We start from the raw sequence: 26,383 nt of genomic DNA, 5'->3' as shown, positions 1-26,383 counted from the left end.
CGGGAAGCCGTACATTTGTCGTCGCCTTGTTCTGACAACTCCTCTCCTCCGTGGAAATTTATCACCTAATTCCAGTGTGAACGTCTCGACTTCCTAACAGTGTCTGGCAAATAGGTCTGTAGTGATTAATATGACATTTCTTTGTACTATCCATTCGTTTTACTAATTACGTCACAAAATCTGTTCTGTGTGTCAATTCCAGGAAAAGACAGTAAATGATGTTGTCATAATCCCCTTATTAGCCAATCTCTCCACTAAAATCACTCCTATTTATCACCGAGCAATCCCCGCTGGCTTTCGTCCACGTTAGTCTCGTTAATATCCAGTACACTTATACAGTCTTGAACACAAAATAGTTTCCTGCAGAAATAAAAAGTAAACAGAGTTAAGGTTTATTGACAGCTATTTAATGGTCAAATTCCCATTTTAATGTTTTAATGCTTCCTAGAAAATGTCGTCGTGGACTTGTACGTCATTGCGGCTACGAGAATGGGTGATAAGTTTCTAATTTTAACAAAGAATGAAAGGTGTAGGCGCTGAATTATTTTCTATAAAGGTCACAAGAACCTTTATTACCTCGTTTCCGCACACCGGATATGGTATAGATGCAATGAGAGCGCGCAAAACTTGATTCATAGGCCTATTTCGTTTCAGTTTAGCGCAGATAGTGTAGGGACATGGGAAAAATAGCATAATTATCAACATATCAGAAAAAATTTAGAAAATAAATGGCACGCTTTGTAACGGCCGGTCATGTTGACATCCACTCCCGGCGACAGCAATCACCTGCGTAGACACTCGTACCGCGCCAGTCCTTAGATGATATAAACTAGCCTCGCCTTCACCGTATAACAATCTAATTTTGATGAAAGTTTGCAAAATAGGCACCGACATCATCGTCCGAAATGAGAAGTGACAACTGGCGTCTCGCGGACTTTCTGTCGATGTATTAATCGTTGTAAACATTACTCTAGTGTGTGAATTGACACTTGCTACCATTGAATCACAAGTTTTCTGCTCCACATGCCTATAAAAGTCCGCATGCTAGACAGTGAACCGTCTATATACAAATGAGGATGCGTGTCATAGTGCGATGCCGTAGCTCGCGTGAGCTATGAATAGACGTGATTTGTATCGGGTCTGTGGGAGGTATCGGGTCTGTGGGAGGCATCGGAGCAGTTGAGGAAATTCCTGACATCCACCCATTTTATTCATAAATTTAGTACAACTTCAAATCCCGCCTGTCAGCTAGACCGCTATCAACTTCCACACCCACCATGTAAATACTTTGTATCGCCCCTCAACTGAACAAGATAACCACTATTATTTTTATTTATATGAATGTTGTTTAACGACATGTTGGTGACATTTTTCAGTTATAACACGACAGTCAATTTTTCGGAATTAAGGAATACGGAGTGACCAGCGACCTTTAGCAAGTCGCTAACAAATTTTTCCAAATTTAACGTACAGGTCAAAGGCAAATAGTCTTCAACGAAGTTATACTAAAAGAGCGACCAGCTTTGTCACCAAGGCCTCAGAAGCATTTAAAAAGGCCAGACCAGCTTTGTCAACATGGCCTAAGTAGTGAGAGCGGCCAAATCAGCTCTGTCACAAAGGCCACAGAAGCAGTAAGAACGGCCACACCAGCTTTGTCACCATGGCCCAAGTAGTGAGAACGGCCAGACCAGCTCTGTCACCATGGCTCAAGAAGCAGTAAGAACGGCCACACCAGCCTTGTCACCAAGGCCCCAGAAGTATTTAGAACGGCCAGACCAGCTTTGCTACCATGGCCCAAGTAGTGAAAACGACCACCCCAGCTTTGTCAGCAAAGGGCCCAGAAGCAGTGAGAACGGCCACCCCAGCTTCGTCACCAAGGCCTCAGATGTATTAAGAACAACCAGACCAGCTTTGTCACCAAGGCCCCAGAAGCAGTGAGAACGGCAACACCAGCTTTGTCACCATGGCCCAAGTACTGAGAGCGACCAGACCAGCTTTGTCACCATGGAACTAGTAGTAAGAACGGCCTGACCAGCCTTGTCACCATGTCCCAAGTAGTGAGAACGGCCACATCAGCTTTGTCACCATGGCCCAAGTACTGAGAGCTACCAGACCAGCTTTGTCATCATGGCCCAAGTACTGAGAGCTACCAGACCAGCTTTGTCACCATGGCCCAAGTAGTGAGAACGGCCAGACCAGCCTTGTCACCATGTCACAAGTAGTGAGAACGGCCACATCAGCTTTGTCACCATGGAACAAGTAGTGAGAATGACCAGGCCAGCGTTATCACCATGGCCCAAGTACTGAGAGCTACCAGACCAGCTTTGTCACCATGGCCCAAGTACTGAGAGCTTACAGACCAGCTTTGTCACCATGGAACAAGTAGTGAGAGCGACCAGACCAGCTTTGTCACCATGTCCCAAGTAGTGAGAACGGCCACATCAGCTTTGTCATCATGGAACAAGTAGTGAGAATGACCAGGCCAGCGTTATCACCATGGCCCAAGTACTGAGAGCTACCAGAGCAGCTTTGTCACCATGGAACAAGTAGTGAGAGCGACCAGACCAGCTTTGTCACCATGTCCCAAGTAGTGAGAACGGCCACATCAGCTTTGTCATCATGGAACAAGTAGTGAGAATGACCAGGCCAGCGTTATCACCAAGGCCCAAGTACTGAGAGCTACCAGAGCAGCTTTATCACCAAGGCCCAAGTACTGAGAGCGACCAGACCAGCTTTGTCACCATGGCCCAAGCACTGAGAGCGACCAGACCAGCTTTGTCACCATGGAACAAGTTGTAAGAACGGCCTGACCAGCTTTGTCGCCATGGCCCAAGTACTGAGAGCGACCAGACCAGCTTTGTCGCCATGGCCCAAGAAGTGAGAATGGGAGACTACACAAATTCCATGTCCAAGCCTGGGTTTGAATTCAAACCAAGTGTATTCTGTATGAAAGATGTAAAAATAGTTGTAAATGTAAACAAATATGTTTAGGAAAAGTAAGTTAAGACCGCCTAAGATAAAGCCATAATGTGATTATTTTATTCTAAAAATGAAATTGTAGTTGTTACTTTGCTTCCTCGTCTTGTATGTTATCTTGCGTAATCACACCTATTTTCTGTTTCCTTGACGCCAGGCTGAAGTCTTCTTAGAGAGACTATAAGCGTATAAATCTGTCTGTCTCTGAGATAATATTTTCACAAAAAACTTAATTAGACCCTTGGCTGCAACAAACCTTTCAAGACAAGAAATCCTCATGGATTACGAAGGAGTAGAAGTACAGTATGTAGAATACACAGAGTTCGGATAAACATCAAACGAATCAGTCAGGTTTGCTTGACCTAGTTTTGGTAACCGTTCTGTCTTTACATCAGGTCTCTTGTGAATTTACCTCAGTTAGAATGTTATTCTAGCTGTTCATGTAAAAGCATAAATAGTAGCAATTTACACACTCCCTGGCACCATGGCGTAAACAGAAATAGGTGAAAAATGCAATTGAATTACACAAAATGCTGCGTTGTCATCACGGTTAACATACAATCACACTAAAGCAGTACAAAGGAAGCAGGCTTTGGGGTTGCTTAGTCCACCAGCAGAATACACTGACAGGTTCGTACGTGTATTCTCTTTGTTCATGGCAATGCTTATTGTTCACAACTTCTGTTTGGCAAGTCGCTGGGTCATCAATCAGGATTGTATACAAGTAAACAAATTACGAGCGTCAACAGGCTACCAATTGTCTTTGACATTTCGGAAGCCTTGAACTCGTGCCTGTACTTAAATTCAAACCAACTGATTTTCATTTTCAATCTCTGACACAATTGGAGGCGTTGGCATTGGAAATACATTTGTTGGGGTAGGCCTGAGGTCGGTCGAAAGTGAGATCTAAGTCATTAAATATTTAGTTGACTTGTGGCGCAACAAATCAATTCATCAAGATGGACTGGTTTGGAAAAGACATCTGGATAACTTTTAATCCTATTGATAGGAACTAGACTAGTCTGCGTGTATAGGGAGGCTAGTGTTTCATTCTAATGGGGGTAAGTATAGATTGAACTTCTATAAAATGTAAATTCAATAATTTGACTATTATTTATCCCAGTTTTATATCATGAATAAAGAACCATGCTATTGAATTTTTTCTGTCAATTTCAGCACCATTTGCGGTAAGTTCCTGCAAGAAGGTTGAAAATATTTAGTTTGATATATTACCAGTCCTCATGTTTCCAGAAATGTGCCCAGATGCACTTCGCTACAACAGGGTTGCAATATACTAATTCAACAGTGGTTCAAAAGTTATTCGATTAATCAATATGAGATTAAACGTGCAGATTAAACGTAATATCAGTCTTTTAGGAGGATAATCCCGGAGGTGCTTTAATAATATTACTGAGGTTAGTGATATTTAGAATAATAATAGTACAGCTTTTTATGATCATAATGCCAATTAATATATTTCTGCGTTACATGACTCTTGACATTTACTGTGAGCCCAATATGGAAGAGAAATAACTTCTTAATATATCCAGTGACTCAAAGCTCTCTGTTTAACGACGTTTGAAAGGTCGGGGATAACGTTAGATTGACTCTTCTAAGCTGAAGTTTAATGTAGGACTGGTTTTCAATACCAACCACGTATTGGCGATTAGAATTAAATCTGCATGACTTGTACATGTAAGTATAAGGCTTCTCACAGCGCACAACGCGAGTGGGCTTAACATTTCCAATAGTTTTGTCCTGATGAAGAGATTATACCGGTCGATGATACACGAAATCTTTTGTTAGATACACCACAACGAGGTTATTGAACATCGAAGTGAGACTCCTAATCGTTCGTATTCCAAACGGTTAATGGACAGTGAATAGTGATATTTTCGTGCGACTTCCAGATCAAATATCGGTGATAGGTTGTGACAAACAGGATTTTATATCGGTTTATTTCAATCAAGTCAACTTCTACAGAACTATCTGATATGGCCATACATCTCATATTTCTTTTTCCCAACAATTTAAAAAGTTTTTTCTTTTCACGAATCAACAAGAAAGTGTACTGATTTTAATAATCTATTATTTCTTATGTTGTCTTTTAAAGGCAGTACATGTTCCGCGGCAATTGTGATGGACTACTCCTGAAACTTGTACAACTTGCCGACGTAAAAACATCGAAAATCGATAATCGACAATTTTAACTTTGATTCGAAGACATGCAGACAAATTGTTACTTAAATGTATAGGAAAAACTACAAAGTGGATATAATTTCGAAATCAACCTCTTTCATTATCTAAATTAGGAAGATCAAGAGAATCAAAATAAAGTGTGTTTGCTTGTTCACATCTTTGAATATTTTGACATATTGAGGTATAAGAGTCTAGAATAGACTTAGCGTTAAATACCCAAATAACAGGAACGGTTATGGAAGAAAATGTCGCTTTTATTTCAAGAAATTCAAATTTGGCGAATCTTTAATCAGCAAATGGCTTAATTTTTCTCGAAATAGATTTTATGCCAAGGTAGTGTCAATATAATTAAAGACGTACAGCGTGGAGAGTAAAACGAGAGCAGCGACAACAGAGTGATCGCCCTCTTGTTAAATTAAGTCTTCACGTAAATACCTAAACAGTAGCAAATTACCACTCCGCTTGCACCATGTCTTAAGCAGAATTACCTAAAACAAAAAAATGTAGTGATGTTAATTACAACTAATTACACGTTACTGGTGTAGAATTACTCAAAATGCTACGTTATCACATTTAACACGCAGTATTCACTTTTGTCACCTCTTATCTACATATGTATACTTGCTGCACGACAGCACAGCTTGTATCTGAATCGCTTTGCACATAAATACACGTTGTTATCTTTCACATACATCCACATCTTCCTCCATAACTGGTGACAGATTTCCTCTGTTGTGGCCAGCGGATAATAATTCTCCTTAATATACTCCTTAATGGATCTATCATGTCTTTTGACTGACGTACTATACCCTTCCCCAACCATTGCCACATTCTTGTTTATTCACTATATAATAAAGTCGACATGGCAATTCTACACCTAAGAATGTACTTAATCATATAATGGGGTAAAAATTCTAAGCCCTCACTAATATTCATGCGGAAGGATTTGCTGTGATTATATCCATGAGAGTAATTGAACACGATTTGCCCTTTTCTATGGGATGTAGATTTTAAACCAAATTAACTGTTCTAATAATACCGTGTCGCTTTTAACACTTCACTATTTACATTAATGAGACAACATAAATCCATCACATCAACCTCCAAGCACTTTTACAAACTACATTATATTCCACTATCATGGTGTATAAAACTAAGAAAAAACGGGGAGTCAAATTACCTGACAGTCTTTGTGTTTTCCACAGAGACTAGAATGGAGCCACCATCAAAACAAATTGGCATAATCATGATAACACACACCGCTTATCAGATACATTGTAAAACTTACACAGACTTAATCTAGTCACATTCTGAATCGACCTTATCCACCCGGTGATTGAGGGACACGCTCTAACCCTACCAGATACATTCTGAGCTCAGCTGACCCATCCGGTGCTTACCAGACACATTCTGAACGGAGCTGCCCAATCTGGTGCTTGACACACACGCTCTAACTTTACCACACACATTCCGTGCTTGCCAGACACACTATAACCTGACGTCAACCAAGATGGACGTTCCAGGTCAATGATGGCAAGGCCAATTTCCAAAACGATGTTTAACACAAACTACCAAAGAAAGTACGAAATTAGGATGGCATCATGTAAACGGAAGCAGTCAAAAGTTTTCAATGAATTATGGGAATAGTTGTATTCCGTATGTTGGAAAGGCGCGACGTATATTCTCGGCGAATGGGTGAAATCAGTACTGAAACCGTGGACCATGCTAGTATATAAGTTGTCGATAATAACATATGTATTTCAGATGCGCTTTGATTGCAAGTGTTCATATATTTCGTGTTTCACTAGGGTTAGCAGTCAGTTATATTTATTGATATCGCGGATTTTCGACATGCTCATTGCAAAGGCAAGGTTGATACTTTGTTCCTGTACATACGATTTTTTCTCGCAGTCTTGCCTATGTGTAAAAGGCTGATCTTTACACCGATATAAAACATCTTCTTAAATGCTACATTTATACCATGGCGGTCCGCCTCAGATTGATCGGAGAAAACCAAAGGCCTTTGGTAAGTAACTGACAGGGTGGTTCTCGGGTAATGGGGAAAGTAGTACATTCGTGGCTGGGTTTAAACCAACGCCTCCCATAGTCAATTGTTCAATTTACTGTTGGAGCCTTCGATCTCACTGGCCAGGAGCCAGTTATTTTTTAGGGACGAAACTGATCTCATACTCCTGCAGCGCATGCGCCGCCCTCTACTCTCGCTTTAATCACTGCCATTACTAGACAAGCTCGACCATTGGAGCCTGTGTCTGTTTAAAGCTAGCATCACAACCGATGTCTTGGCGCGGGACTATTCAGGGTTCATTAAAAATATTGTTTCAGGTTTTCGTGTTATGAATACTTTAGATATAACCAGAGTAAAAGGAAGGTTTTGACAGATTGTTTGTGTTTGCAAGTACCACGTCTTGCTTCATCACCGTGGCGTCGTTCTTGTTCAACATTTCTGTACAAATGTTGCTACTGGTGTCATAAAGCAAATGTAGAGAGCGGTGCAAGCGCTGTAAGGAGTATGAAATTGTTTTATCTAAATGAACCAGCCTGCCAAAGTGGCCTAGATGCATATAACTTAAAATTATTCTGAACGCTAAGTCCCCAAGGATTACTGGCACCTCGATTCCGGGGCAGTCTCATTTACACTCAGAGCTTATTTCACGTCCGCTAGAGAACTTTGATGATTTATGGAGATAATCTTGACTATTAGCTTTGTGCCATTCAATCTATAGGTCGAAACAGACATACATGTACCTGATGTCAAAGTCCAAAGCTTCTAGACTTTACCATTAAGTTCCTAACTCTATTGTATATGACATTTTGTTTCATTACCAAACGTGCTGGTAGGAAAGGCTTCCCATAATTATACCAGGGGAGCTGGAGAGAATGCTTCTTTCAAGTTGATGCCGTTTTGCTTTGATGGCTGGTGCAGACAACTCCCTTTATGTTTTCTGTGGTGACAAGCTTCCTAAAAACGCATTAGTGTGTTGTTATCTTGCCTAATCACACCTATTTTGTTTTTCCTTTTGGCTGGATTGAAATGTGTTCTTGGGCACAAGCGTATTACATGTCTGCCTGTAAGGGAATATTCCAACAAACAACTTAATTAGGCTATTGGCTGCAACAAATCTTCCCAGATAAGAAGTCCTGATGAATTACGACGAAGTCTCAGTTTGTAAAATACACAGATACCGTATAAACATTTAACGAATTAGCACGGTTTGGTTCACCTCGCTGTGCTAACTTTTCTGTCCGTGGCCCATTTTACACTTGTCCACTTCGGAAAGCAATTTATTTTACAAGATCCTAAACATACTTCACACGTGGCTGCATGTGACTCTGTGGGTTGTTATGTAAGACTGTGGCCAATAGTATTCCGTTTGTAGCCAGAGTAAAAATCGTAGAAATAACCCTTGAAATGTGTGTAAAAATGGTAGTAAAGAATGGCACCTAAAATTAACCCCCCAAAAGAACTACAGACCTACAGAGCTATACATTAAGTTGCCCTGTAAGGGAAAAGTGAAAACTGAGCAGTGGAAAAGATTGATTTGTCACAGAGAAGTCGGAATAACCTAATGGTACGCGTGTTCGCCCGATCTTTATTACAGAAATAGGATTTGACGTGTCGTTTTGTTTTTGTCTTGTTCACCTCATTTTAATCCTATGTCATTCTAACGCAAATTGTGAGTGGGCTGTGTAACCCTTTGGCAGCTATCACCCTTTCGCCGCTGCTCTGGTTTTACTATTTGTGTTGTAGTCTTCTGTATTTTGTGGCATTTGAGGCCAGGATGTCGAGGACAACATCTGTGCACCAGGCTTCCATATATCACCGAACAATTAATGCTCTAGTACACACTAAGACCTGTTTCAATCCAGGTCTTTGACAAGAACTTTATGGTTTCCTCATGGCCACATTTTGTGAGGCCTTGCTGACATAAACCCATCACGGACTCTTATATCTATTGGCTGGGTTTGTTGAAGGTCATACGCTTTCCACCAAAATAAAGTGACAAAGTTCGTAAGTAAATTGCCAAAGATCGGCAGCTTACACTACGTACTCCAATTTCCATCACCCATGACAAATAACAGACATCGTCACAGTGGAATATTGTTGAGTATGGCCTTACAGAAAAACAAAACAAAATTATATCGTGCGGAATACAACTATTCCCATAATTCAAAAATATCAAAGGCTGGCGGAGGAAAAAAATCCATTACAGTCTATTTGGTGGAAGCAAGCGGGCAAAGCCCGGTGGAAACCCACGACCATAAGCCGGTTGCTGTCTAATCTTCCCACCTACATGTTGGAACCAAGAGTAAGCCAGTATGAGCTGGAGTTGAGAGGTCGCATTTGTGAGAGGCATATGGGTAGTAGGGCAGTGCTAACAAGCTAATCACAGGCTACTAGGCCGTCTTTGCAGTCTAAATGTTCCACATACTAAAAGAATCTGAATCAACCACATATAAAGCACCAAGGCAAACGTCACATATTGTCTGCTGTGCTCTGGCCAACTTTATTATGATAAGAGAAGTTTATTCTGGAAATGTGTCTCTGAAGAAAGTTCTTCCTAATGAGATTCGATTCGATGCGATCCGAAATGTCAGAGCACCATATCTGAACTGATTAATTTTCCTCTCACACAGACAGACATCTTTTAGTGAACCCGGATCTTACCTCATGGGTTGGGCCAGCCCGAGAAAAGAGAGAAGTATTTTTATTTCGACGTCTGTTAAGCTAATTGCTTCCGCCTATACGGGACATGCCGCCATCAACGTGATCACGTGATACATATCCTCATGATCGCAGTCCGTTTTCTGGGACTAAATAGAGAGGACACGTGAGACAGCATGCAGCTCAACTTATGACGACTCCATATCCATGTATCTGTATGAACTGAAACAATATCCGCCTGTAATGCTTGGTAAAGTACACAGGTTGTAACCTGTCAAATTGTTAGCACCTTTATTGGGATTATTAACGATATACTTGTCACATGGTGAAATGGTATGTTTTATCTGTCTACTTCCTACATCTTATTGATGCATGCTATTTTTCAGTGTTATTTCAGTCATTAAACTATCGGGGTCGATCCGCTATGCCTTATGGCGTTTACATATTATTCGTCACTCAGACTGACTTTCAACGTCACAGGGCTGATAATTCGTCATTTTTTTCACTATAGAAAAAGCTACTCCGTCAATCGTGACACAAGGTATATATGATACTAGTTTACATACAGCAAAAGGAGAAATATCAACAGTGCAATAAACAACCGTACCTGGCTCCTAAAGCCGTACCGGGCTCCTACCACTGAATTTCACCCAAGCGAATCTACTGACCATGCCCACTGAGGCTGAAACTTCCCATTGTCTGGGCATTTCTCGTTTTCGCCTTCAGTGGGAATGAGAACAGAATAAAAGCCTTCTGATGAATGACTCTGGGTTATGACATGTCATCATTACATGAGTGCTGGGAAGAAAGGCAGTACCGCAAGATGGAATCTCAATCCTCGTATACCAGAGGAAATTGTTATAAACAACCATATACCAATCTCAGCCGATACGTAGACGTTATTGGGTAAATGACCGCCATGCCATTTTTCATAACAATGGCCAGTCCAAATCCCAAAAGGGTTGATAACTTATATTAGGTGATGAAGACGGATAGCATGATGCGAAACTGAGAAGTCAGCATTTTAGGTGATGTAGTGAAGATGTATTTTTATGCTTTTTAACAAGACATTTTGTATTTATTCATTTCCGGTTTGACTGATTTCACGCCGCACTCCAAAATAATACAGATATGTGATGGCTGTTAGGTTGATGGTGAAATGGGTATGAATCGGACAGGTTTCCCAGGAAAACACAGTTCCAGATCAGATATTCAAAGAGTAGGCACACAGGGATGTATACCAATCAGCCTGTGAAAATAAGAATTAATGTGTATGTGTAGAACTCCAACAGTTTCTAGTAAAACTTTATCATTGTTAATGTCGATACTCTCCGTCTATATGAAGACGACAGACAAAGATCTCGTCGGCACTCTGACTGTTTACACCGTGATAGGGCGTGGCATCGTGGTTTGAATGTATCCAATGATTGACATCTTGTCACCTACACCGGCGGTATCACATCAGTACAAGTATTGGCTAAGCTCGGTGCGTGGTTAACCCTTGTCCTCCCTGCTAACAACGTGTACGGATTTATTTCACTCTTCTAAAAAAAAGCATATTTATTTTTTATTTCAAAGTCCTTCTTCACGAGAAACATAATCCGTCCGTCATGTTGGGTCAGACAAGGAGACATGGTGACAGGGAGCCTGATGTCCGGGAAGCCGTACATTTGTCGTCGCCGTGTCCTGAAAACTCCCCTTCTCCATGGAAATTTATTACCTTATTCCAATGCGGACGTCTTCATTCCTTTCCATAATTAGATCACAAACTCTGTTCTGTGTATGTTAATTCCAGGAAAAGACAGTAAATGATGCTGTCATAATCCCCTAATTAGTCAATCTTTCCTCTAAAATCACTTCCATTTATCACTGAGCAATCCCTATTAGCCTTCGTTCGCGTTCGTCTCGTTAATCTCCAGTACACGTATACAGTATTAAACACAAAATAGTCTATTCCTGGAAAAAGAAGAAAAAAAGTTAAGCTTTATTGACAGCTATTTAATGCTAAAGCTCCCATTTTAACATTTTAATACCTCGTAGAAATTGTCCTCGTAGACTTGTTCACCATTATGCCTACAAGAATGGGGGTGATTTAGTTCTAATTTTAGCACAGAAAGAAGGTGTCGGCGCTTAGTTTTATTTTCTCTAGTGGTCACAAAACCTTTATTTTTATTTATGTCAATGTTATTTAACGCCATACTGAAGCCTTTTTCACTCATAACATGCCCATTCCTGGAATTATGGAATCCGAAGTGACCTGACTAAACCACCGACCTTTGGCAAGTTACTGAAGAACAGATATGGACACCATATTGGTGCAAAGAAAATAGTCTTCAACAAATGTTATACTGTGGGAACGGCCAGATCAGCTTTGTCCCCAGGGCCCCGCTAGCGGTGAGAGCTGGAGACTACACAAATTCCCTGTTCAAAGCTGGATTTGAATCTGCACTACGTGTGCCCTAGCCATTGAAAGTCAGGCACCTGTAACCACCAGGCCACGGCTGGCTGACACAAATGCTTATAGTTCAAGAAGGGTGCCATTAATACAATTTTGGTCCATGGATTAAAAGCTAGTATGCAAATGCCTGTTTGGCTCCTAAGAACTGACAAACAACGGGTGGATGTGTGGCCCTAGGTCGGCTGCCACTGACCATCGGGTGTCTAAATGTCTTACAGGAAAATGGTGCTTGCCTGAAGGTTATTTATGACGTGAGTGTACTTCCCACGACTTCTGTCGTGGGAAGTGTACTTCTGTGTGGATTAAAATTAGGTACTTTCAGTGCTGAACGGTGTTGAAGCTGTTGACATATGACTAAAAAAATCCCTAAGTACGACACCCCCCCTCCTTAAAAAAGAACAAGTTTGCACAAGCAGACAATCTGTAAATAAAACAACTGAAGATTTATTAGCTAAACAATATTTTGAATTTTCTTTGAGTTCAAGGGAATCGTGGTGTTGTTGTAGTAGCAATGAGTGACATTACTTCCGGTTAATAAGTAAACTTCCTGTGAATATTGCATTATATTATATTGCATGTGCAATATATATAGGTTTGCAAATCAGGAGAAGTAGTCGTGGAAGACTAGTCAAAAAACCCTCAGTAAATCACAAAAATTTTCTTCACAAGTTTTTGTAGAGGTTGAAAACTCTTCAGCTAAAAATAGATCAAACTACTTCAATGATCATGACGGTAAAGATTTCTCAACTGAAGACAACTAGTTTTACACTGTGGGTCCCAGTGTTAAAATTATTGCCGCTGTTTATAGCGGATATAAGTTGAATAATGGAGAACTTGAGAAGACTGCCATTTGACACATCTATCATTACAGCCGACCGCCCCAGAAATGCAACCCGATGAAGTGTACCCTTTTAAGGGCAGTTCTAATCCATTTACACACAGAACAGTGGAGATAAATGAGACGCCGGAATTTCCGGAATGACAAACGCTTTTTTGAAGAATAAATTTGGTTAAATACTGCAGTGATAATCACCCCCCCCCCCTCCCATCCACGCAAAGAAAAGAAAAAAAGGAAGAAAAAACAAAACGTTGTCCTTGTAAATAGTGTTGGTAAAATCATAGAAAGATTAAAAACCTTTTCAATGCTTTTACATTATTTAGTAAGGCTGTTACATGTACAATATAATTCGTTGGAACTAAACTAGGCTCGCTTTCAGAAAAGATTGTAACTACAGTAAAAATGCTTGTATCATCTTTTTGAGGCAATTACTTTGCGCATCTTTGCAAGCCGAAGACTACTGACAGTCTACCTAAGGCAAGTATTTGTTTTAACATTAATGTTGGGGCAACTGTAAATATTTACAACAGGGTCAGCTTAGTTTATGTTAAAAATCACCTAAATACCGGACCCGAAAAAAAAAATAAAGAAAGATCAGTTAAAATTAAAAAAATCGTATTAAGTATAGTTTGAATACATTATCCTTATCTGTTTAAAAATATCCCTCATATATTTAACTACACCATCGTCAACAACGCTGACAAGCAATCGAAACAAACAGAGCCCTCTGTGCAAACATCGTACATACGATAGGCATAACATGGAGCACATTTTGAGCCTACCATCGAGGCCAAATTATTATTTTAAACGACGTGGACTCAATCTTTTCGGCGGACCCACAAAAGAGCGTTCCAGGTTTGTAGTTTAGTTTGCCACTTTTGCACAGTCGGTTGAGGTCTAAGAAACAGTAGCCGATATTTATTCTCGCGGAAAAAGACGACAATCAGCAGGTTGTTGCAGGAGCAGGAGACCCACTTATCCCTGCGGAAATCCACGAACATACGGAGTTGCAGGCATTCCTTCCAGCGCAGACCGACATGACCCGGGAGGGCGGCAGCATGAGCTGGACTTGAACTCACAGCGACCGCACTGGTGATATGCTCCTGGGTAATTGCGCCGTGCTGGCATGCTAACCACTTCAGAATACCGCAATGGTATGCATGTTTGCTCGACCTTTTCGTGTGTGTGTGGCGGTGATCAGTTTGTACGGTGTCAGTTTCATTGACAGCCGCATTACGCACTGATTTCAAGTCTATGCTGTCAATGTACTTGTGCATGTATTTGAGGCTACCGTCCCCTGTTAGTCATAAGTTATTGAGGCTTTGTTTGTAGATCATGCTTTTTGAGGGCTGTTTCTCCAAGGGGTCGTAACGTTAGGTCGGCCTAATCACCATGGCGTCGCATACTGCCAGCATACGTCACCTTGACGTAACGTTACGATCCCTTTGAGAAACTCCCAGTTCAGTAATTTGTTTACCATCCCTTTAATAGGCGGGTCGTGCATTTCTCACGGTGTACAGTGTTTTTTCTTTTCTCCTAAAATATTCCCAGCTTTACACAACTTGCCAGCGTCTTAATAGTTATTAAATGTCATGACAGCAGACCATTTTCAGTAATCTAGACCATTGACATCTAGTAAATAGCATGTACATGTAACATCATCGCATTATTTTGGGGCTATCTTAATAAGGCATGGTGCTGAGGGGCGTGTTAAGTTAATACTACTTAAACAGTTACATGACCAATTCGAATTAAACTCAACTGAGGTAAATTGACGAGACGCATTTCACCAGTTAAATCTGACCATTGTCCAACTAATTCACTTCCATAACTGCTCTGGATTTACTCTTTGTGCAGCTAGTCATTTATAATATTACACAAGGGAGATAACCCACATACGAAGGGAAGACTTTGTTTGGGGAGAGAAGTTTGAGGACAACATGGCTGGATCCGGCTTCTATATATTACCAAACAAAGAATTCAGATACATATCGTTTTCCTAGACACACTAAGTATGGTTTCAATTCACGCCTTGGACAGGAAATTAATGTATTTCCGGGTGTCACTGTTCGCTGGGCCTTAGTCTCAAAGATCGGTCAACAACACTCGTATGGCCGTTTCGTAGTCCAACATTAGCTGCACATTATTCGTCTTCTATCAATATGGTGTGACAATGTTCGTCAGTAATCTGCCAAAGGCCGGTCATCACCCAGTAAAACTGACCGGTATATAACACGCTGACCGTTGTAAACAAATGTCTTGCAGTCTATTTCTTTACTTATTTCATCGGGGTTTTAAGGTGTACTGAAGAATATTTCACTTATACGACGGCTGCACGCATTATTGTGGGCAGAGCCCGAGGGGAACCCACAGCCATCCGCAGGTTGTTCCCAGGCCTTTTCGCGTACCACCGGAGAGGAAGCCAGTATGATCACGACTTGAAATCATTGCGGTCGCCTAGGTGAGAGTCACATGTGTAACTGTGCTGCTCTAGCACCCTAACCACTAAACTTTCTTGCAGTCAAAATCTGCCGAATATAAAATGTACTGACAGCCTTAAATCAACCACACAGAAAGCACCAAGGTAAACATCACATTTTGTCTGGCGTGTTCAGGCCAGCGTTATTGCGGCAAGAGAAGTTCATTCTGGAAATGTCCTGAAGAAAGCCGTTCCCAGTGAAATTTAATGCGATCCGAAATGTCAGAGTAGCATATCTGACAGTGATTAATTTTCCTCTCACACCGGCAGACATGTTTTAGTGGGCCCCGATCTTTCTAGATTGGTTGGGCTAGCCCGAGGTCAGAGAAGGGTCCCTCTGTGCCAGCGTCTGTTAAGCTAATTGCTTTCGCCTCTACGAGAGATGTCGCCATCAACGTGATCACATCATATACATCCTAATCATTGCAGTCGGTTTTCTGAGACTAAATGTAGAAGAAAATTCAATTTCGGCACCGGACAAAATCGGACCATACCGCAGTGGAACAGAATACAGCTCAAAAGGCTTGTCGTATGCTTGTTTTATCGACGACGGTATACAAACCTATAACGATTCCATATGTTGTGTGCCTCCTTGAACTTTGCCATCTCCACTTGCACTGCCAGATTAAGTATACAGGTAACGTTACCTGTTAGATTGTCAGCACTTTTCGCGGTATTATTGACGAAATACTTGTCAGATGGTGAAATGGTATATTTTATCGCTGTACCTATGACCGCTATTTATTGATCCCTTTTTTACAGCCTTGTGGTATGAGAATCAAAGGGCCCTGCATTTCCTGCCCTGTAACATCTGTATGATGCAGTGTGTTGTTGGGCGATTTCAATGAACAGTTGAATCCAAGCACAACTGAGATATATACCTGGATTATCGACAACACCTAAGATAACATTGTTCACGATTCGAACACTTATTTGATTCAATCGGCTAAAACACTCGTTGTCTCTTTCCATCACTGAAAGCGGTTGATCGCTTCTTTTTGCTTGACTGCGCTCTAAATTTTGAAACTTATTTAATTTCTTCTTTGGTGGTTTGTGTTTAACGTTGTTGTGGGAATTAGCCTTGCGATTGTTGACCAGGAACGTTGATTGAGTAGAGTTCTTGGTAAGACACCAGTAAAGTATATATCAATTTTATACACTGGAATTCTGAAACTCCTACTGTGCTTTGAATAGCAGTAAAAGTTAATATACTTTCTAGCCGATTGTCGTATAATAAAGACTCAAGTTTATCTTGTTTTTATCAGACCTTCAGTTCCGGCACTTATATTCCTCTAAACACCCAATTTCATTTAGATTTCAAGTTCATACAAGTAGATTGTAAAACTTACGATTGTCCGCTCCATAAAGAGACTGAATCATCACACGTGAACAGTGTCTAGCTAGAAGGTGGCACCTCGCTTATAAGATCACACGATAACAACTATATACAAATCAAGATACAACACTCTCAAAGACATTAGTGTGTGCTGTGTGTACACATTTGTTTTGGTAGCTCCACCACGGTAGAAATTTAAAGTGGGGACACAGAGAGGTATCAGCTGTCCATTTGAATTGTTTTAATATGTGTGATGACAGCACAGCATTTTCAATAATTCTAGGTCAGTGACGTCTAATAAATTGCTTTTGACATCAATGCTATTTTTTCACCTAATTCTGTTCAAGCTAGGGGCCTGTAATTTGCTACTATTTATGCATTTACATAAAAAGTTAGAATAAGGTAAATTAACAAGAGGCCGTATTTCATCGATTACGTGTGACTGTCAGCCATCACACTGTCGTTCCTGCTCTGGATTTGCTCTCTATGCTAAGTAGATCTTAGTCTTCCGTCTTAGTAATATCTATTTGTTCTCCATATTTCAACTGGGTTTCCAGTTGCCATATTACATATTAAAACTCAAGATTGTCTGCAGGTTTAAGGTCTGAATCATGACATGTCTTGGTTGGCTTTAAGATCACACGTCGCTTAGACCCCATTATTTATTTATTTATTTGACTGGTGTTTTACGCCGTACTCAAAAATATTTCACTTATACGACGGCGGCCAGTATCATGGTGGGAGAAAACCCGGCACAGCCCGGGGAAAACCCACGACCATCCGCAGGTTGCTGACAGACCTTCCCACGTACGGCCGGAGATAGACCCCATTAAGTCAACACCTTTGCAAATCAGGACAAGCCACTCTTAAAAATAAATGTATGCGGTTTGTACACCAGTGTTTGTGTAGCTTTACTACTACTCTCCGTCTATATGAAGATGATAGACAAAGATCTCGTCGGCGCTCTGACTGTTTACACCGTGATAGGGCGTGGCTTCGTGGTTTGAATGTATCCAGTGATTGACATCTTGTCATCTACACCGGCGGTATCACATCAGTACAAGTATTGGCTAAGCTCGGTGCGTGGTTAACCCTTGTCCTCCCTGCTAACAACGTGTACGCATTTATTTCACTCTTCTAAAAAAGCATATTTATTTTTTATTTCAAAGTCTGTCTACACGAGAAACATAATCCGTCCGTCATGTTGGGTCAGACAAGAAGACAGGGTGACAGGGAGCCTGATGCCCGGGAAGCCGTACATTTGTCGTCGCCGTGTCCTGAAAACTCGTCTTCCTCCATGGAAATGTATCACCAAAGTCCATTGTGAATGTCTCGACTACCTAACAGATTGTCTGGGGTATGTGTAATAATTAATAAGGCATTTCTTTGTACTATTTCACAAACTCTGTCGTGTGTATGTCAATTCCACAGAAAGACAATAAATGATGCTGTCATAATTCCCTAATTAGTCAATCTTTCCTTTCAAATCACTCCTGTTTATCACTGAGCAGTCCCAACTGGCTTTCGTCTCGTTAACCTCCAGTACACCTGTACAGTCTTAAACACAAAATAATCTCCAGGAAAATTAAAGAAAAACAAACAGACCAAAAACAGCTTTACTTACAGCTATTTAACGGGGAAGCTCCCATTTTAACATTAAATGCCTCGTAGATTTTGTTGTCATGGACTTGTCCGCCATTGCGTTTAAAAGTATGGGGTGATTCGTTTCTAATTTTACATAGAATGATAGTTGTGGGCGCTGAGTTTTATTTTTTCATAAAACCTTTATCTTTATTTACACGATTGTTGTTGCACGCCATAGTGAAGACATTTTCACTTATAACAACGCGGTCAGTTTTTGTGGATAGAGGAACCTGGAGTGACCTGGGTCTACAGTGGCAGTTCAACTTCGTTGGCATGTCTGACGCACAGATATTGATGGAAGGCAAACAGTTTTCAACGAAAGATATACTGTACCAGCTTTGTCACTAGGGCCCCACAGGCAGTAAGAGCGGGAGACTCTGCCCAAGGCTGGGTTTCAACCGCACCAAGTGTATTCTAACCACTGAAAGCCAAACGTCTTTAACCACTAAGCCACGGCTGGCTCACACCAATGCTATAAAATATAGTTCAATTCGACAAGAAGGGTGCCACTAATATACCCTCGGTGTTCATTGAGTTCCTACAATATCTTTAAGAGGCGATACCTTGTAATTTTGACAAAACTTGATGAGGGCTAATAATTTGCTATTATTTTAGAATAACCTCAATGATTAACTCTCCACATAATACCAGCCTCTGCTGTTACATAGTTAACATTCAAAATTGGTACAATATTTCCGAAAATTTATTAAGCGTGTCGTATTATGACTTTTTCAACTTGTAGAATCATATCAACACCATGAATAGCACAAGTAAGAATAAGATATTATCTGGACAATTTGAATCAGTACGCTATGCTTCAGAGTATTCGTGGGAAAGGGCGTGGTATAAAACCACTGTCACTGGGCAGGGACTTAAATAACCTTCGAAAGTGAGACGGCAGCCGGACCATCCAGAGTTGAGATTACAGTCGTCACAGACAAATTATGTAGGGAGCAATGGGATTTTGGTTTTCTCAGAAGATAATTTACGATACACAAAATTAAAGCCATTCAGTCTGTCATGATGCTTATTTGAAAGATTACTTTTAGTTTTCTACACAAATCCTATTACGTAAATGACAAGCAACAATTCACGTTATGCTCAACACACTGGATATATGTCCGCCCCGGTCGACTCCAACTATGCTACTTTGCATGAGATGATGGATGTTATCATCTGATATCGATAAAGCTGGCTGCCAACATAGTGCATCAATCAAACATTCTTGAATTTGACGTTAAACTCCAGTTTATTGGCGCGGACGGAAAAGTGAGCCAAAACTGCATAAACACTGCTATCTGTCATATTTTTCAAGGTTATTTCTAAAAATTAAATTGAAGTTGTTGAATATATATATTCATTATTACATTTGTCTTTACGCCGTACTCAGGAATATTTCTCTTATACCACGGCGGCCAGCCAGCGAGAAACGTACGACCATCCCCACGTTACTGGCAGACACTCCCACGTACCAGCACTTGATGAATTGCATGCTTGTCTAATGTGTTTGTACGTTGCGAAAGCAGACCTACTTTGTTTTTCCTTTACGCCAGATTGATGTATCCTTGGTGGGGCCAAAAGCGACCATGGCGTTGTCATTGTTGCGTTGTTTGCTCGTCTAATGTGTTGTACCTTGTGTAATGACACCTGTTTTGTTTTTCACTGACGCCGGATTTAGGTGTTCTTGGCGAGACCATAAGCGTGTTACCTATCTGTCTCCAGGGGAATATTTCCAGAAAAAAACTTAATTAGGCCGTTAGCTTCAACAAATCTTCCCAAACAAGAAATCCTGATGGATTACAACGCAGTCTCAGGTTGTAAAATAGACAGATACTGGATTAACATCTAACCAATCAGCAAGGTCTGGTTGACATTGGCTTTGTGGACCTTTCTATTCGTGGCCCATTTCACGCTTAGCCACCTGGGAAACCATTGTAATCTATAGGATCACATGCGGCTACATGTGACTCAGTGAGTTGTGATCGAAGCTTTGGGCCAAGCTTTTGTGGTTGTAACCAGAGTACAAATGAAAGCCTAGATATGCGTGTATAAATACCAGGAAATACGCGACATAAAAAGTGTCGCCTATGCTCAACACCTGATATGACAGTTAAAGATGTATACTGTACATGGATTGATTAATTTGCATGTATAAACCCATTGCTTTAGACAGTTATATGTAAATGGTCTGTTCAGTTCCTTTAGTGTCACTTTGTAGAAATATTGAAGCGTTTTTTGTTTAAATGTCTTTTGCCAGTTTACCTCAGTTAGGGTGTAATTTCTAGCTTTTTATGTAAATGCTTATATAGTAGCTAATAATACATCCCCTAGCACTATGGCTTTGGCGCAATGCTCCTAGTGATTTCTGAAATGTGACAGCTTACAGAACACACGTAAAGCCTTTGACAGGATCGTGCATGTATTCTCTTTGTTCATGACAACGCGTATTGTTCACATTTTCTGTTTGGCAAGTCGCTGTATCATTAGTCAGGTCTGTATACAAGTAAACACATTACGAGCGTCAACAGGCTACCAAATTTCTTTGACATTTCGGAATCCTTGAACTCGTGCCTGTACTTAAATTTAAACCTACTGATTTTTATTTTCAATCTCTGAAACAAATGAAGGCGTTGGCGTTGGAAATATATTTGTTGAGGCAAGCCTTAGGTCGGTCGGATGTGAGATCTGAGTCAGTAAATATTTAGCTTGTTTGTGGCGCAACAAAAAACAAAACAGAAGTTAGTTAACCCTGTGCACTGGAAGCCTGTAAATCCCCACAGGCAAGTCAATCTGTCTTTTGTTAAAATGCCGACACGCGAAAGCCTAAAGGAAAGAATTCACCATGAGAGTTTTACTTTTACAATACATGTCCCGTAGCGGATTGCGACTTCAGAATGATAGCTATGTGCAAAGATTCCATGCTGGCAAACAAGTAATTTTCGAAAAAGTCCGGAAAGCCCCCAAAACGATCAACAAAAACAGCCATAATTTTGTCACAAACGAACGGAAAACGAACTTGATCGGTAAGTTGTCATCGAAAAGATATCTACCCACTCTAAATTCATCAAGTTGAAAAGTTTTGACGAATACATCCGGAAAGCTTGTAGTCCTATTGGTAGGGAACTAAAATTATATATTCTTGTATGTGGGTGGAAGGAAGGTGGGTGGGATAAGTGTATTCAATTTTGTTTGCATAAAATGTAAAAAAACAAACAATCTCGCTATTAGTTATCGTCAGCTGGGTTTCCTATGACAAGTAATCAAACCATGACACTAATTTTTTTTTAACAATTTTAGCGCCAATTTCCGCTGGTTGGAGCAAGACTACCTAGTTTGATATAGTACCAGTTCCAATGTTTCCAGCAATATACTTAACAGTGATCTAAAAGTTATACGATCAATTAAAATGAGATTAAACGTGCCGATTAAGTGTAATAATAGGCTTCAGTCCTTTAGGAGGATAACCCCAGCGGTGCTTTAATGATACTACTGACATAAATGACATTCAGGATAACAATAGTACGGCTTATCTCACCACAATGCCATTCAATATATTTCTGCTTTACATGGCTTTTTGACATTTACTGTCAGCCCAGAATTGAGGAGAAATTACATCTCCTTGATATTTTCAAACACTCAAAGCTCTCTGTTTAACCACGTTTGAAAGGTCAGAGATAATGTTACATTGACTCAGCTAAGCATAAGTTTGATATAACCCAGGTCTTCAACGCCAAATACATAATGGCGATTAGATCGAAATCCGCACGAATTCTGTATGTATGTATAAATCTTCTCACATAGGTGTAAGGCACGTAGGCCCGACGTTTCTCTATGGTTTTTTTCCCCGTGGTTATACTCACGTATGATACACAGTGTTCTGTTATGCGCAAAACTACGGGATTTTTGACCATTACAGTAGAAATTCTAATCATTTCTTATTCCAAATATTTAATGGACAGTGAATATTGACATTTTCGTGCGGCTTCCAGATCAAATATCGGTGATAGGTCGTGACGAACATGATATTATATCGGTTCATTTTAATTAAGTCAAACCCTATATCACAAGACAACTTATATTTGTTTTTACTAAGAATTTAAATTTAAGTTTTTTCCCTTTTACGAATCAACAAGAAAGTCTACTGATATTAATAATCTAATATTTCTTATGTTGTTTATTTAAGGCAGCTCATATCACGCGACAACTGTGATGAACTACTCCTGAAATACATCGTTCGTATACAACTTGCTGACGTAAAAGCATCGAAAATCAGCAATCGAAGGCACGCAGACAAGTTATTTACCTGAATATGAAAGATTAAAGAGAAATATTTTTAAAATCGACCGTATTTAGTTTTCATTTCCTCATTTAAGAAGATCAAGGGAATCAAAATAAACCATTCCGTTTGTTTAAATATTTCCACATCTTTGAATATTTTGACGCTTTAGAGTCAAGAGTAACTAGAACAGTTATGGATGACAACGTTTTTTCTTTGAAGAAAGCTTACATTTGCTCTCTAAAATGCGTCGAATCTTTAATCAGCAAATGGCTTAATATTTCACGAAAGATCTTTGATGTCAAGGTAGAGTGAAATATAACATAATTAAAGAGGTACAGAATAGGTAATAAAACGAGGGCAGCGAGTACACTGTGATATATAACTGGCACATGGTCCAGCTAAAAACGGCCTCTTGTCATATTATCTCAGGTATGGTTTTCCTCTAACTCTTCACGTAAATGCTTAAACTGTAGCAAATCACACGCCCAAATCACATGGCTCATCAGAATTAAGTACAAAAGTACAGTAATGTTGATTACATTTGATATGATGTCAGTAATTTAGAATTACTCAAAGGGTTTCTGATCATCACATTCAACATTAAATACTATTGTCACGTCTGATCTACCGATATATAATTGATGCACAAAAACAGACTGATCGACTCTACAGCTTGTATCTGAAGCGCTTTAAACATAAATACATATGTCCGTATCTTTCGCATACGTTCAAATTATAAAGGCAGTAAACACTATTGTATAACCTGCTTCATAACCGATGACAGTCATCCGCTGCTGTAGCCTACAAATAATAATTCATAATCTGCTCCCTACAGGATCTGTCATGACTTTTGACTGAAGTACTATACAATACCGCAACCATCCCCACATTTTACCTTAGAGCAGGGACGAGGCTTTCGTTTATTCGCTATATAATGAAGTCGATATGGCATTTGTACGCCTAGATTTGAAATGCCATCAGAAGGCACTGAATCATATGATGGGTAACATTGGAAGCTCTCATTATTATTCCTGCCAAAGGATTTACTGCGTTTACATTCATGTGAATATAGTGAGCACGATTTGCCCTGTTTAAGGCGTCGATTTGAAACCAAATTAACTGTTCTAATAATACCGTGTCGCTTTAATCATCTCACTCTTTACGTATAAATGTAACACATCAGCCACCGAAGCACTGTAACAAACTACATTATATGTAATGAAACTGAGGCATTGATATTCATCAAACGGATGCAGAATCAACGCTGATTGGCTCACAGTTGACAGGAATTCCTGGGTTAAACTCTTCAGCCTTTTTTCACGCTTGAATAAAACTGCCTTACCCAAAATTCGGTTTAAAAGGATAAAGAATCGACGCTGATTGGCTGACAGTGGAGATTGGGCTAACTGTGTTAAACTCTTCAGTCCTGGTCACGATTGAACAAATCTACCATACCAAAAATTCAGCAAAGGTTAAGCATAAACTGGGCCTGTCTGTCTCTCATTTCAGCCATTTAGAATCGATTTTGTTTCCCTTTAACAGCTAGCCACACATTTCTTCAAATACCCATCCCCAAAAGCCGCACCAATGCGGTGCTAATCTCTTGTTACTTGTCCTGTGTCAGAATCTTGCGGAAATATTTTTACAACATACACTTTGAACTCATCCCACACAGTACCTATAGTCACGCTCTAACCTATCCAGACACATTGTAAACTGAACTTACGCAGCAGGTGTTTGCCAGACACTCTCTAACGTTACCAGACACATTCTGAACTGAGATGACACATCCGGTGCTTGTCCAGACACATTCCAGCCTGACCAGACACATTCTGAGGTAAACTGACTCATTCGGTATTGACAAATTCTAACCTTACCAGACACATTCTGAACTGAACTGATGTTTGTGTTTGATGACGATGCTTTCATACCCCTACATCACTGCCATCACCAGGCAAGCTTGACCTTTGGAACTTGTACAACGCACGTAGCCCTGTTTAAGCTTCGCCTCACCATCGGTGTCTTTGCGCGGGTCTATGTTATCAGCATTTATCAAAATTGTGATTTCAGGTTTCACAATTCATGATGTGCATACTTTAGAGAAAGCAAATGGATGTTTCTCAAGTATGAACAGAAGAAAGCATTTAGACAAATTGTTTGTGTTTGGTGACATCGCTTCCTGTCTCATCACCCTGGCCCCAGTGATACCGGCGTTGTTTAAGATTTCTGTACAGACTTTGCTAGTGGTGGCAATGTTATAAAGCGAAAGCAGAGAGCGGAGCATGCGCTGTAAGGCGTATGCAATGCTTTATCTAAGCGAGCCAGTCAGCCAAAGTGATATCAATTCATAGAACTTAAAATTATTCTGAACGCTCAATCCCCGAGAGTTACAGGCACTGTGACTCTAAAATGGTCGCTTTTTCGCGGTGCTTATTTCACGTGCGTCAGAGTACTTCGACGATTTATAGGCATAAATTTGGCTACTATTATTGCGGTATCCAATCTATGGTGCCTAACTTTACTGAATATGACATTTTGTTTTATTACCAAATCTGCAATTAAAACAGGTTTCCCATAATAACACTGGGGGTCTAATTTAATTAGAAGGGGGTTATAGAGAATGTCTCCTTCACGTCGATGTCATTTCGCTATGTGTGGTACAAACGATTTTCCCTTGTAGTTTCAAAGGGAATTAGCCCTTTGGCCCAGACAAACTTCAAAAGAACGTATTAAGGTCTGATTTAGATTGGCACCAATGAGATCGCTGCAAAAAAGCTTTTGTCTATCTACAGGAGCCGCTGTTCTTAATCCCACAAAACAACATTCGTCAGGCGTAAGCGAGACGAACGAATAGCTTGTCACCCCGAGTTCAGCCTTAAATAATGCAATCATACGAGTGGAAACGTGACGGTCTGGATTCCCTTATTGGCGTTCCGCTTTGAAGTCTGCTAATGCCACTACATGCTAATGCCACAGCATGTTAATGCCACAGCATGTTAATGCCACTACATGCTAATGCCACTACATGCTAATGCCACATGTAGTGTATGAGATTACGTTTCTTAGAGAATGTGAGGGCTATAGCCTGTAACTTTGCATTGTTTTAAGGATACTGTATGTTAAATGCGATGACAAGTCATGTAGACAATGTAGATACGCATGCACGCACCCCCCACATATTTCTCTGACCGTCAGCTTTGTCCAGGCTGAATAATTAGAAATAAATAAAATATAATAAAAGACTTACAGGATAAAAAGTAAAACCAAAACTTTTTACGACTGTCGTGCAACAGTCCGATAGTTGGCAAATGGTAGCACGTGGCGGGCGAATAACACCTTCTTGCGAATTTACCCCGTCATGTCGTGCTTTATTGAAATAGTTCCTGTAACTGTTTAGAAAGTAGAAAATTACATGCTCCTCAACCCATCGCTTGGCTACGTTCAAGCAACTGTCACAAACTAAAGGTGTTGAGCACACCGGACCTGCGTG

General features: G+C 40.3%; 1 protein-coding gene across 1 annotated transcript in view; it reads left to right on the top strand.

Annotated features, from left to right (window-relative positions):
* The first annotated feature begins 1,701 nt into the window (after positions 1-1,701).
* Positions 1,702-26,383, top strand: part of LOC135463450 (piggyBac transposable element-derived protein 3-like) — an 85,788-nt gene continuing 61,106 nt past the window's right edge. The window contains exons 1-2 of the mRNA XM_064740709.1: positions 1,702-1,934; positions 4,153-4,163. Of these exons, the coding sequence (XP_064596779.1) occupies positions 1,702-1,934; positions 4,153-4,163 (244 nt within the window). The remainder of the gene's footprint in view (positions 1,935-4,152; positions 4,164-26,383) is intronic.

The sequence above is a fragment of the Liolophura sinensis genome, chromosome 3 (genome assembly GCF_032854445.1).
Source record: "Liolophura sinensis isolate JHLJ2023 chromosome 3, CUHK_Ljap_v2, whole genome shotgun sequence".
In the NCBI taxonomy this organism is placed as follows: Eukaryota; Metazoa; Mollusca; class Polyplacophora; order Chitonida; family Chitonidae; genus Liolophura; species Liolophura sinensis.
This window is presented reverse-complemented; position numbering and strand designations above follow the sequence as displayed.